We start from the raw sequence: 14,601 nt of genomic DNA, 5'->3' as shown, positions 1-14,601 counted from the left end.
TCAGATGAACGATACCTCATTTTGTATAACACCAGATACAGCTTGGTCAATAGGACAGTATTACTTCCCATATGTGAATATCACCCAACAAACGCTGTCATTGAATCCAGAGGAACAACTAGGTTTTGTGGAAGATATCCCAGAATTTGATTTTGAGTTACCAAAGTTGGATAATATGCTAATGTCGCTAATGCAGAGAAAAGACGTCCATATTGTTAAAGCTCAACAAGATCTTGTGGGAAAAGATAATGTCTTGACTAAACAAATGCATGGTGGTGATTTGGTTATTGCCTATTCTGATCTGATTTGGGATGTAACTTTCAAAACGGCTGTTTGTGTATGCATCTTTCTCATTCTTTGTCAATGCATTGTGTTATGTTGTATGTGTACTATATTGAAACGGCAAATTGCAGATAATTCAATGATCAATTTGGGACGTTCCCGTTGGCTGTGATGGTTTCTGAATGTCTCTGCTCCAAACCCAAGTAATATTTTACATAGAACATTCTTTAAGAAGAAAACCTGTGATATGTTTGCCTTATGGAGTGGAGCTAAAACCAGTGTGCGTGAGGTGAAGTTCCGATGATGGGTAAGATTCTCTGAGGGCCGAAGGGGAATGACCTAAGGAAGGGCTTCGCCGAAACTGGGCACCGGCCCAAAAAAAAAAAATGGGAGGTGTGATCTGTATTAAGGAAGTGATGTGATGCTTCAGGGCCAAAAGCATCAAAGGGGGGACTGTAAGAAATTACAGAAATTGCACCCAAATTCCACTCCAAGGTACACATCTAAAAAGAGCTCATTCCTAAGAAGTATCATAAGGTAATACGTTTAGGACTCTAAACGTATAAATGTGATTCAATTATAAATATGGGGATGGCGGCAGGACATTAGGGATCACCACGAACAAAGGTTCTACGTGACCGCGATTACCATTTGAAGTGACCACTTGGTTGATAACCATACCAAGCCAAGGTCTACGTGGCCTCGATTACCATTTAAAGTGACCACTTGGGTGCTAATAATACCAAGACAAGGTGTACGTGACCATGATTAACATTTAAAGATCATTAATAAATAAATAATAACATTATTATCAGCTAGACATCAAGGTGTAGCCCAGCCATTTGGGAGACATTCAGTTCTCACCGTCAATACACATTCAAAGCGAAACTTCATTTAAATTACCAAAAGGGAAAACTGTATATAAGGTTTGAGCAGAATTTGCTCTGGGTTCGTGTTCTTTCTGACTCCGACAAACCCAAAGTGTGCCATGTATTTTGTCACTGCTATGCTGGAATAAACTTCTTGTTCTTTATTAAGATCTTCAACATCATCGTCTTATTTTTACACTACGCATTTTTTTCTTACACTGGAACTAAATCAAACTCGACTCTCAATGCTGTGGAGTAATTTTACAATTTAAACTAGTCTTGTTCAACACATTGAAAAACTTCTTATGACAAGCAGAGTGTTTGGTGAAAGGAAGCAATTTACGTTTACAGCATTTGGTTAACGCAACAAAAAGAGTACAAGTCAGGGGTTGTTTTATTATGTGCTTAGTGAAGATTTGGCACTTTGTATTGTGGAAATGAATATAAAAAGAAAGCAAGGGACGTCTTTTAATCTCGAACGCTCATTACAGACAGCACGGAAATGGAGATCTATGTACTGTATAATGGAGATTTGTGGAAATCTTGGTCCAGGAGATATAGCCAGATAAAGCAATGCTGTGTGATAAATACTACATTTAACATCTATCACTTTAGACAGTGTGGAGCAAAGCATTCTATCACAATGTCTTAGGGGTCTGCGCTGGGTATATTCACTATATACATGCAGTTACATCACAGTGTTGTCGAATTTTTTAAACGGATTGGTTCATTTTCTAGAACAGCAGCACTTGCAGCTACTTTTTAAGAGACTTGGACATCTCGGGAGTGAACGACTGTGATATCTGCTTTCACAGACAGTCCACAACATTTAATTGAGCAACAAATGTCCAGAATCACTCATAATGCCAGGCAGGGTCAAAAACGCCAAAATAGCAGAAAAGCTTCAAAACAGAAAAGCAAGAGAAGGTCAAATGTAAAGAATCTATCCACAAAATAAAGTGCAAGCCTCTACATTTTTATAGCAGTTCAACAATAAATAGGAAATATAACCAAAGCGAGTTCTTTACTGAGAGAGCGCCCTCTAGCGGACTGGGGAATATTCTGTGCTAGAATATTTCATGAAAGAATTGATTGCACACATGCCTTTATTCAGTCAAAAAAAATTTGTGTGTGTGTGTGTTTTTGTGTTTGAACACACACCAAATGGCAGACAATCTCAGTCCCCACATGCAGAGAACTCACATTCGTTTATTTCCACCACATGGCCCCAGTTCAGGTATGCCGCATCTGATCTCTTCATCAGTCAACTTTCAAAACAACATGATTTTAGGACTGGGAAATCAACTTGTCTGCAGTTTGTTCCAACATGCAAGAGCTGATTGAAAACAGCCAATCTGTAATTTATTTATTTATCCACTATTTGAAACTGTCAAGCCGCGACTTTATGACTTTATTTCAACATTGGAAATTCGCCCAAGTTTGTTGTAGAAAACAACACATATGAATAATATATATATATACTACAAATATATGACGCATACACCAGTTAAAAATATGTTTATAGTGCAGAAGTTGTGTAAGTTGTGTAGCTCAGATGCTAGAAGCTGTTCACAATTTAACCATGACCTGGAGATGCAACAAAGCTGGGCTTTATGGGTAATCAAGATGAAATATTTTTGGAATTGGCAGCTAAAAGGCATGTGGAAAATGTTTTACTGGTCTGATGAGAAGCAAATTTTAACTGTTCGGATTTAGAAATCCATCCCTGCTCTGTACAGTGAAACATGGTGGTGGAAGCATCGTATTAAACGTTTAAAGGCTTCTAGGTTACGTCTCTGACTTTAAATGGAACTCACTTCCTCTAGACTTGGTTGCGTCCATTTCTTAAATAATTGATGTAAAGTTTGGATTTTTTGTTTCCTGACTAAATCCTGATTGGGGGGGGGCCACGGTGGCTTAGCGGTTAGCATGTTCGCCTCACACCTCCAGGGTTGGGGGTTCGATTCCCGCCTCCGCCTCGTGTGTGTGGAGTTTGCATGTTCTCCCCGTGCCTCGGGGTTTCCTCCGGGTACTCCGGTTTCCTCCCCCGGTCCAAAGACATGCATGGTAGGTTGATTGGCATCTCTGGAAAATTGTCCGTAGTGTGTGAGTGTGTGAGTGAATGAGAGTGTGTGTGCCCTGTGATGGGTTGGCACTCCGTCCAGGGTGTATCCTGCCTCGATGCCCGATGACGTCTGAGATAGACACAGGCTCCCCGTGACCCGAGAAGTTCGGATAAGTGGTAGAAAATGAAAGAATGAATAAATCCTGATTGATGCTTTTCTGAACTTGAGCCTGGACTTTTCTGATAGCTCCTTGGTCTCCTTAATGTGGTTTCTTTAGGCATGTTTTCTAAGAAACTTTACATACAGTAAGCAGACGTTTTTATTTTTCAAGAGATTTTCTAGCACACTTTAATTGCACACAGGTTGCCTTTATTAAACTAATAGAAACAATATAAACAATATAAATCCCTCCAGTACATGCTTTAATACCACAGGATGATTTATGAATGTTCACATTTCACTTCCAGGTTGCAACACCAAAATGGGGAAAAGTTCAAGGGATAAATACTTACGCAAGGCTCCATATGAGTGGCGAAGGTTATGCAAAGATTAAACATGGACAAGGACTCAAAGAGACGAAAATGCTTCAAGAAAGAACATGTTTAATGTTAGAGAAACAGTGATGAGATGGAGGCTGATAAACAAATTAATCCATGGCCACACACACACACACACACACACACACACACACACACACACACACACACATACACACACAAAAACACACACAAGTTAAAGAGGAGGAAGCCAGACATCTCATCTGTCTGGTAATTTAAGGGAGCGTCTTTTTCCTTACAAGCAGTTAAAGCCTTTCAGATGTACCAAGCGGGCAAAGAGAAAGCAATTGTTTGACTTGCCAACTCTCAAGAATACCTTTTTCTTTCACCATGGATGAATAGATCCTTTTATTTATGACCCCCTTAATTACCAAGTGAGCATCACATGTCTGACTTCCAAGCCAAGGCCTCAGAATTCATCTCTCTTCTTCAGATTTGTTCAGCTTTGCTCCCTCAGGACCTGAGCATGTGTTAACACTGAAGCACCTGTATCCAAAGTGGACCGGGACCAAATCCTGCTAATCCATTCTGGATTCCTTAAGAGACTCCAGAGACCAGACCAGGCCTGATAGACGAATCATCCGTCATCACTCGTCCAGAGTTCTCAGCCCAAAGCCGCTCCAACTCTTCTACATTTCATGGATGTCTCTAAACATCACTCTGTAGCATTCGTCGTTGTTACGTCCCAGAGATGGCAGCTCTCCTGGTCACTAATCACATCGTGAATTCTTCAGTACCACAGGAACATAAATACAGGACTTGTCAGTTGTGTCACATCTAAGAGAAAATGTTTTTACAGGTTCGACTAAGTGCTGCTGTTCTTAGCTCTGATAAACCTGAGGGGTTTAAAAACATTGGGTTCCCTTTCATTTTTTTATCTAATCCATTTTTGCTGTACTTGTTTTGCTATTGATGCCATCTTAAGGGCTCACGATTGTTGTGTAATCGCAGGTGCACTGCATTTACAGTACCTAAAGGGGGGGCTGGGCATGTGCAGCGTATTAAAGTCAGGAAATGTAGTCGAAAACACACGCTAGTGAATGTACTGAAACAGCAAATATGGCTACGATCGTCGAAAACCACTAAATATTCTATTGGTTCTTGTCTTTCTAATGGACAGAAAAAAACACCCATAAAACCTTAAGCTTAAGCTCACACAGAAGATCACGTGTGTTGGTTTTTTTTTTTATCACACTGATTGATGACATAAGAAGAACATTCATTCATTCATCTTTTACCGCTTATCTGAACTACCTAGGGTCATGGGGATCGAGGCAGGATACACCCTGGACGGAGTGCCAACCCATCACAGGGCACACATACACTCTCATTCACTCACACACTCACAGTGTTTTTTGCATCATGTGTGCTCTTTCTTTCCATCTCTAAAATCTGTGCGTGTAACAAATCCAACAGCGATCTGCTGTATACAGTATACAGTATGATCCAAGCATGGCTCAGGAGCTCTGCTACAACAAGCAACCAGCAGACAAATTTCACAAACATTCATTCATACATTTTCTCCCACTTATCCAAACTTCTCGGGTCTCAGGCGTCATCGGGCATAGAGGCAGGATACACCCTGGACGGAGTGCCAACCCATCACAGGGCACACATACACTCTCATTCACTCACACACTCACACACTACGGACAATTTTCCAGAGATGCCAATCAACCTACCATGTATGTCTTTGGACCGGGGGAGGAAACCGGAGTACCCGGAAGAAACCCAGAGGCACAGGGAGAACATACAAACTCCACACACACAAGGCAGCGGCAGGAATTGAAACCCCAACCCTGGAGGTGTGAGGCGAACGTGCTAACCACTAAGCCACCATGCCCCCCCATTAAGCAGAACATCTGTAGTAATTTTACTTTAATTGCAGTTTAGGATCATTAGAGGACCTTCATCCTGTAGTCTGACCAGAAGAACACACTATCAGACGTTCAGTTATAGAATACGGCTACTTTGTCGTACAGATGATGAAAGTGAGCTGAAATCGATCGCACAGTCTAAAATCTGCCTCGAGGAAAAGAGTCATTTTGAGGAAATGCAGCTTTTGGCTCATTCGGCTATTGTACTTATGTGAAAGTTTCACCAAGCAATTGACAGCGATTAGTGTGTAATTTTGAGATGTGAAAGTTCTGACTGCCTAAAACAACTTTCTCCTGCTTTTTTCTCCCCGAGATTTCGGGCCAAAACAGACGTGCTATGTTAATCTCCAGCTGGGTTAAACGGCCGCATTCACATTTTTTTTTACAAGTGAGAGTAAAAAAAAATGGTGTGTTGCTTTTTTGTGAAATTCCGGACACCACGCCTGTGGCTTTGTGGTGCCTTGACCTCGTGCCGTGGTCAGGAAATAACCTCAGATAAATAGCTTTAAATAAGACGTTCAGACAGGAAGTGCTTCACCGTCTTTATTTTGGTGTGTCTGGGTACCTTGGCGCAACAGCCAGGGACAGATGGATATGGACTTTCTTGGAAGTAATGGAAATGGAAATGACCCAAGTAAAGGTCAGATGGGCACACACACACACACACACACACACACACACACATATACACACACACACACACACACATATACACACACACTACATCATACTGTAGCTCAGTCTCTCCACACACTTCAGAAATCTTTTTTTTTCACTCACACATGACATTCACTCAGCCCCTAACAACACTAAGAAGCACTTTAGGGTTAAATCCACACTCTTACTAAGTGTGTGAATAAATAGCTTTGAACTTCAAACTTTAATCTCTAGACAGGTGCAGACGATCTGTAACAGCTGTAATTTACATGCTCATAAACCAGAGGCTCAAATGACAACAACACAGTATGTGGCAAAGTATAGGATCTGTACACAGATGGGGGGGGGGTGGGGGGGGGGGTTCAAAGGCGTGTGTCTGTCTGTCTGTGTGTGGGTGTGTGTGTCTGTCTGTCGGTGTGTGTGTGTCCTTGTGTGTGTCTATCTGTCTGTGTGTGTGTCCGTGTGTGTGTCTGTCTTTGTGTGTGTGTGTGTGTGTGTGTGTGTGTGTGTGTGTGTGTGTTGTGTCTGCCTGTGTGGGGTGTGTCTGTGTGTATGTCTGTGTGGGGGTGTGGGGTGTGAGTGTGTCTGTCTGTGGGTGTGGGGTGTGTGTATGTGTGTGTCTGTGTGGGTATGTCTGTGTGTGGTTTTGTGTGTCTGTGTGTGTCTGTCTTTGTGTGTGTGTGTCTGTCTTTGTGTGTGTTTTTGTGTTTGTGTGTGTGTGTGTATGTTTGTGTGTGTGTGTATGTTTGTGTGTCTGTGTGTGTCTGTCTTTGTGTGTGTGTGTCTGTCTTTGTGTGTGTTTTTGTGTTTGTGTGTGTGTGTGTATGTTTGTGTGTGTGTGTATGTTTGTGTGTGTGTTTGTGTGTGTTTGTGTGTGTGTGTGTGCGTGTGTGTGTTTGTGTGTATGTTTGTGTGTGTGTGTATGTTTGTGTGTATGTTTGTGTGTGTGTGTGTGTGTGTTTGTGTGTGTTTGTGTGTGTGTGTGCGTGTGTGTATGTTTGTGTGTGTGTATATGTTTGTGTGTGTATGTTTGTGTGTGTGTGTGTTTGTGTGCGTGTATATATGTTTGTGTGTGTGTGTGTGTGTGTGTGTGTGTGTGTGTGTGTGTGTGTGTGTGTGTGTGTTTGTTTTCTCTCAGGATGAAACAGATTTTTGGTGAAGCTCTGCTCTGAAGGTGTCGACAGAAACGCAGCCGCAAATCACAGCTGTATATTAAGGAGCTTGCTCTAGTATGTTATCGTTTCCATAGTAACAGCTTGTACACTATTGCGGATGCTCCACATAACAATAAAGGAATAAAAGACTTTGCTGTGCTACATCACCCAAGTGTCTTATTTATTGCATCCTTTTTATTTTTTTTTTACAGTGGCAAATATTCTCCTTGTTATTTCTCCGAGCAGCATCGTGGCACCACATTACTCTCTCTCCTGTCGCTACAGAAGCTCCAAGCTGTTTGTCAGTAATCCCCAAAAGTCCTCGTCCATCATGGGCGTTTGAGGTTCTCTGGGAACGAGGGCGCTCAAATACAGCCAAAACACGCAGCAGGATCATTACTGGTAATCACTGCCGAGAAAAGCGTGTCACGCCGCAAGCGAGTAACTAAACACGCTGCTAAATACGATCAGGGACAATGACAGCGAGTGATGATGCTACTGTACGTATCAGCGGCAGACGAGGACGCGTAAATAATGCAGCTCAGCTTCATTAACACTTCTGTTTATGAATCAGTGATGATGTGAGAGAGCCAGAAAAAGAAAAGAGAGAGATTTTGTTACCAGTTGGATAAATACAGTTGTTGGGACTCTCCAGTTTCTGAGTTAACCACACACACACACACACACACACACACACACACACACACACACACACACACACACACACACACTGTTTATAATAAAATGTAACAGTATAACTGCTGGTAACCGTTTTTCCACCAAAACAAATCTCTGAGATAGACTAAACAAGGTGAAGTCAAGCTCAAAGGTCATCCGGGGGCACAGACGCAGTGGAGGCTCAGAGTTTTACCTCTAAACTAACTGTTTTACATTTTTTCTCTGTAGTTTAGTCTTGGATCCATTCCCCTATCCATCATGCTGTATCACATGAAGAAAGCAGAAGAAAGCACGTACATGAACTCAATGCATGACTTGTCAGCTTTGTCTCTTCTCTGGTGTCCTTTTTTTTTTTTGGGTTGTTTGTGAAATGGGGGGCACGGTGGCTTAGTGGTTGGCATGTTCGCCTCACACCTCCAGGGTTGGGGGTTCAATTCCGGCCTCCGCCTTGTGTGTGTGGAGTTTGTATGTTCTCCCTGTGCCTCGGGGTTTCTTCCGGGTACTCCGGTTTCCTCCCCCGGTCCAAAGACATGCATGGTAGGTTGATTGGCATCTCTGGAAAATTGTCCGTAGTGTGTGAGTGTGTGAGTGAATGAGAGTGTGTGTGTGCCCTGTGATGGGTTGGCACTCCGTCCAGGGTGTATCCTGCCTCTATGCCCGATGACGCCTGAGACCCGAGAAGTTTGGATAAGTGGGAGAAAATGTATGAATGAATGTTTGTGAAATTTGTCTGCTGGTTGCTTGTTGTAGCAGAGCTCCTGAGCCATGCTTGGATCATACTGTATACTGTATACAGCAGATCGCTGTTGGATTTGTTACACGCACAGATTTTAGAGATGGAAAGAAAGAGCACACATGATGCAAAAAATTAAAAATAAAACAAACATTGTCATAAACCCAACATGAATCTCACACAGGAACACACAAATCTGTGTTTCCCAGCGTTCCATAACAACCCCCTGCCTCAAGTACACCGCTTTTTTTTTTTTTTTATCTCCTGCTGTCATCTCAGGCAGTTCACGGTTCTGTAACACAGACAAACTATTTCTCTCTAGGCACTAAAATGGACTAACATGTGTTGAGGCTCTGCAACAGGCCAAAGTGTTCCTCTGTGCTCTCACACGGGGCGGATTCTGACCTTTCACTATGCTTTTGCACACACTGTTCTTTTTTGGAGGCACAGGATGGGGCTCAGTAGTCTGAAATGTCTCGAAATGTGCGTCTGGTCTCACAAATGTCCAACATTAATGCCCTCGTTATTTGTGAAAAAAATAAGTGGTGTGTCACTTATTTGAAAAAAAAAAAAACGAAAAACGAAATCCAAGCAGAACTCTTCAAGCCAAGGTGTGAAGATCTGCAAAGAAATGGCTTTTCTTTCTTCTTTTTGACGTTCTTCTGTACCGTCCATCTGACGTTCTTCTGTACCGTCCATCTGATGTCCTTCTGTACCGTCCATCTGACGTTCTTCTATACCGTCCATCTGACGTTCTTCTGTACCGTCCATCTGACGTTCTTCTGTACCGTCCATCTGACGTTCTTCTGTACCGTCCATCTGACGTTCTTCTGTACTGTCCATATGACTGTTTCAACATCTTCCCTGAGGTGGTTTGAAGTTTTTGCGTTAAGTGTGTCATCCGGTTCGGTGCTCCTATTGGTTCATGGTTTGACGCTCCCCGTAGGACATGTCACACCGCAGGTAAGTGTCTGAAACCTACAGAACCGCCAGAACTTCTTCGGAGGAAGAGAGAGAATGAGAGAAAGAGATGTAATGAGTTCTTCAGTTGTCCCTTTGTTGGTTCCCTCTGTGATTCGATGCGGTAATGTAGAGGGCTTTTTAGATTCCACAAGCTTCTCTGTCTGATAGGAAAACGCTGATGTCAAGTCCTACATACAGTCTGAGACCTGCAATTGGGACAGCATAGTTACTATGGAAACGCACTGTTGTGTTTTGTAGGTCAAGCGGGAGTTTGTTTTGAGTGTCAGTAAAGACTTCAGAGAGCGTGCACACACACAGGATGATTCAGAGCTCTTTCCATATCTCGTTTCCTTTCAAAGTGTCTGAGCTCATGCATACAGCTGACTGTTAAATTCAAGACGGATGCAGCATTAAAATAGACGATTTGTGAAATCAGACAAACATCTATTTGGAATCCTACAGAAATCGCCAATGCATCATGTTTCCTTTTCAAGAGTCAAGGCTTTCTGTTTTTTTGTATAAAGTCTCTGAAAAAGAATAGACGCTTCTTTCTTCCCTAGTGTATGTCTCCCCCTAGTGGATGTAGGCTATAAAGTAAAATATTGAATATAAAGTTCATTTTAAATCCACATTGCTGTCGAATTCAGTAAACGGTTGACTCACAATTTTAGCTTTTAGTCTGAGTATAAAAATTTAAATGCTTAATCTAAATATTATATAGAAATTAAACTTCATATGTCAATTGATATTATACCCCATCCTCTAGGAGTGTGTGTCCTGGGTAAACACAGGGTCGGTAGGGTTGCCAGGTTTATCGTGCTTTTTGACTTCAGCGATCGTATGAATACAAGGAGATGTGAAGAAAATATTAAAGAAACAATCATTCATTCATTCATTTTCTACCGCTTATCCGAACTTCTCGGGTCACGGGGAGCCTGTGCCTATCTCAGGTGTCATCGGGCATCAAGGCAGGATACACCCTGGATGGAGTGCCAACCCATCGCATGGCACACACACACTCTCATTCGCTCACACACACACACACTACGGACAATTTTCTAGAGATGCTAATCAACCTACCATGCATGTCTTTGGACCGGGGGAGGAAACCGGAGTATCCGGAGGAAACCCACGAGGCACGGGGAGAACATGCAAACTCCACCCACACAAGGCGGAGGTGGGAATCAAACCCCCGACCCTGGAGGTGTGAGGCAAACGTGCTATATTAAAGAAACATTTGATCTTTATTTGGAGTTTCAATGAATGAACATTTCTTCTATTTTCCTCTAAAAGGTTTCTCACGTTTCATGTTTTTCACTTATTTTTAGTTGTGAGTGACTTAGTGGATTTCTGGAGATGACCAGTTAGTGAGTCTTGAATACTTCTGACCACTAGGTTACCACCTGGGGTGCCAGTAATTATCCAGATTTTATTTTTCATTCCAAATATCACAGAAATGAACAAACAGTAACAACGACTTCTTTAAAAATCCAAACTTTATTTTGCCTTTAAATAACTACAATTCTATTTTCTGTTCATTTAGAAATATTAGAAATATAGAAATATTAGAAATATAGAAATATTAATGGGTGGATGTTATGCACGTTAACATTTTTTTATGCCAGGACAACAGGAAGTCTCAAAACTAATCAGAATCTGGTCGGTGAAGGGGAAACACGAGAGCTTAGTTTCACAAGTTCAGACCATTCTGCATGATCAAGGGTCATCCTTGAAAGGTAACGTGAAAATATGAAGATGTTAATTTTTGTAGCTGGTTTCATTTCTTTTTCTTGTCCTGTGTGGTGAACCAGGCATCAAGCAGCTTCTTGCTGTAGTAAATCTGCCAGGCGTGTACCTGCACAGCCACCACAATAAACAGGTAGAGGACAGACACTGCAGAAAAGCCGAAGATGAAGCGGTATGCTTTGCCGTGCCGGTAGAGCTGCTGTGCCACAGGGAACATCTCCATGGCACCGTAGATGATGGGTGCTACACAAAACAGACCGGCGCCGATCATGGACACGGCCAGGTAGCCGATGGTGTTCTTGGGCAGTGCCATGAAGTTCAGCACGGTGGGAATGATGCTCAGCAGGTAAGGGTACTCCCACTGATAGGGGCTGGACACCACTTTGTGGGACAGTAAATTCAGCTGGCTCACCGCCACCTGGGCCAAAACTAACACCCACAGTGCCACGTGAACCATGTTCAGCTTTCGGATTTCTGATTTCAGTGCAACACTGGTGAAGGAAATTTGGCAGTCAGCAGAGTTGTAGCATTTACATATTTACATTGTGTAATTTAGGTAGCATTAACGTTTTCCACCCTCAATGTAAAATTAAAACACACATAAATTAAGAGAAAAATACTCAGAATCAATAATAAACGCTAAGAAAAAAAATTACATTAATCTGGTTATTTGGAGGTGTGGCTGTGTTCTGAATTGACCAATCACATTCAATCTCATGTTCAAAAGGAATTATCATACAGACGTGAGCAACGAAATGATTCTGATTTAACTCCAAATAAAGATTAGCTAAAAGGGTGGAAAAAGTTAAACAAACTAAAATAATGATTACCTGCTTTGTGATTTTACCTAAAAACCAGCTGCATACCCCCACACAGAACCACACACACACACACACATCCACCCACCCACTCACACACACACACATACACACACACATCCACCCGCCCACTCACACGCATATCCATCCACCCACTCACTCTCACACACACACATGGACCCACTCTCACACTCACACATGGACCCACTCTCACACATGGACCCACTCTCACACACACACACGGACCCACTCTCACACACACACACATGGACCCACTCTCACACACACACACATGGACCCACTCTCACACACACACACATGGACCCACTCTCACACACACACATGGACCCACTCTCACACACACACATCCACCCACTCTCACACACACACACATCCACCCACTCTCTCACACACACACACATCCACCCACTCTCTCACACACACACACATCCACCCACTCTCTCACACACACACACACACATCCACCCACTCTCTCACACACACACACACACATCCACCCACTCTCTCACACACACACACACACATCCACCCACTCTCTCACACACACACACACACATCCACCCACTCTCTCACACACACACACACATCCACCCACTCTCTCACACACACACACACACACACATACATCCACCCACTCTCTCACACACACACACATACATCCACCCACTCTCTCACATACATCCACCCACTCTCACACACACATATCCACCCACTCTCTCTCACACACACACATACATCCACCCACTCTCACACACACACATATCCACCCACTCTCACACACACACATATCCACCCACTCTCACACACACACATATCCACCCACTCTCACACACACACATATCCACCCACTCTCTCACACACACATACACACATATCCACCCACTCTCACACACACACATATCCACCCACTCTCTCTCTCTCTCACTCTCTCACTCTCACACACACACACACACACACACACTCTCTCTCTCTCTCTCTCTCTCACACACACACACACACACACACACACACACACCTAATTTGATAGTGTGAGGCCACACGTTCCCGGTGCTGATAGTCACTTCCATCTGTACCCTCTACTCTCGGTCCGGCCCGCGATGCCATGGAAACCCCCTGAACAGCAAAACAGCATCATGGGAGATTTTAGTATTGTGAGCAATTCTGACGTCCTATGACGTCACTGTAAACACTTTGGGTCTTACTCCTCTTACATTAAAGACATCCAGAAACAACACACAACCCTAATTACGGGTAATTACAATTGTCATTAATATATTAATATCATAATTAATAAATAATTTAATGAATGAATATTGGCTTCAGAATCGACTCGATGTTCCGGAACAGGAATCAAAAGAGCCGACTCCCAACTAACTGAACCCTTATTTTCACTTGGTAATACACTGCTAAAGAAAGCCTTACAGTTATTATTACACTGTAAGGACAGAAAAGGTTATTTATTAACTACAACTCTGGAGGTTGTTAACTCTTCGTGCTGACGTTTCGTTTAAAACTCCACGTTTTTTTGTCAGGACGTTAGCAAACTTGCTATTTTCCTGGTACCACAAAATGCCAAATTGAACAGCATGTGAAAAATAAATGTATAATAAAATGACTACAATATAATTCACAGATTAATATCATTTATTTAAAAAAAAAGACATTAAACTTACTTGACTTACCTTTCAACCACCAGGCGCTTGCAAGTAAACTAGTACACATGAAGCTAAATCTCAAACAACCTCCATGAACCCTACATTAACGCACTTCACTGTGTATTAACACTTAGTTTCTATTCGCCCTATCTAGTGTCCTATATTTCTATTTGGGTTTTAACCATCTGCGATTCCTCTTCGGTCCTTGTGTTGACTCCCTCTACAGGCCTGGAGGACGTATTAATACTACAAATGAGTTGAAGTCCTTTTGTTATTCATACTGCCGAATATATTTATTAATTGCACAAAAATTATGGAATTAAAATTAAATGTATGAGTTTTATGTATATATAGATACATCTAAAATATGACTGACCTTAAAATATTGGCAAACTGTGTCATGAGACATGGTTCTGATGGACTGTGTACTTCTTTAAGCAGGATTTGTACAGAAACCATAATTTTATATTCATTCATTCATTTATTCATTATCTACCGCTTATCCGAACTTCTCAGGTCACAGGG

The 14,601-nt window shown here is 42.3% G+C and overlaps 1 protein-coding gene across 2 annotated transcripts; it reads right to left on the bottom strand.

The window, feature by feature from the left end:
• Positions 1–11,314: 11,314 nt before the first annotated feature.
• Positions 11,315–14,210, bottom strand: jagn1b (jagunal homolog 1b). Of its 2 annotated transcripts, none has more exons than XM_027168423.2 (3): positions 14,104–14,210; positions 13,437–13,534; positions 11,315–12,073 (listed from the first exon to the last, which is right to left on the bottom strand). In XM_027168423.2, exons 2-3 carry the CDS (start codon positions 13,523–13,525, stop codon positions 11,614–11,616), a joined length of 549 nt encoding a protein of 182 aa, XP_027024224.1. In that variant the 5' UTR covers positions 13,526–13,534; positions 14,104–14,210; the 3' UTR covers positions 11,315–11,613. The 2 variants fall into 2 exon arrangements, with proteins under 2 accessions (XP_027024224.1, XP_027024225.1); XM_027168424.2 differs by having other exon boundaries at positions 14,095–14,144.
• Positions 14,211–14,601: the final 391 nt, after the last annotated feature.

The sequence above is a fragment of the Tachysurus fulvidraco genome, chromosome 1, assembly GCF_022655615.1.
Source record: "Tachysurus fulvidraco isolate hzauxx_2018 chromosome 1, HZAU_PFXX_2.0, whole genome shotgun sequence".
NCBI lineage: Eukaryota > Metazoa > Chordata > Actinopteri > Siluriformes > Bagridae > Tachysurus > Tachysurus fulvidraco.
The sequence above is the reverse complement of the archived record's forward strand: the minus strand, read 5'-3'. Positions and strand labels throughout refer to the sequence as shown.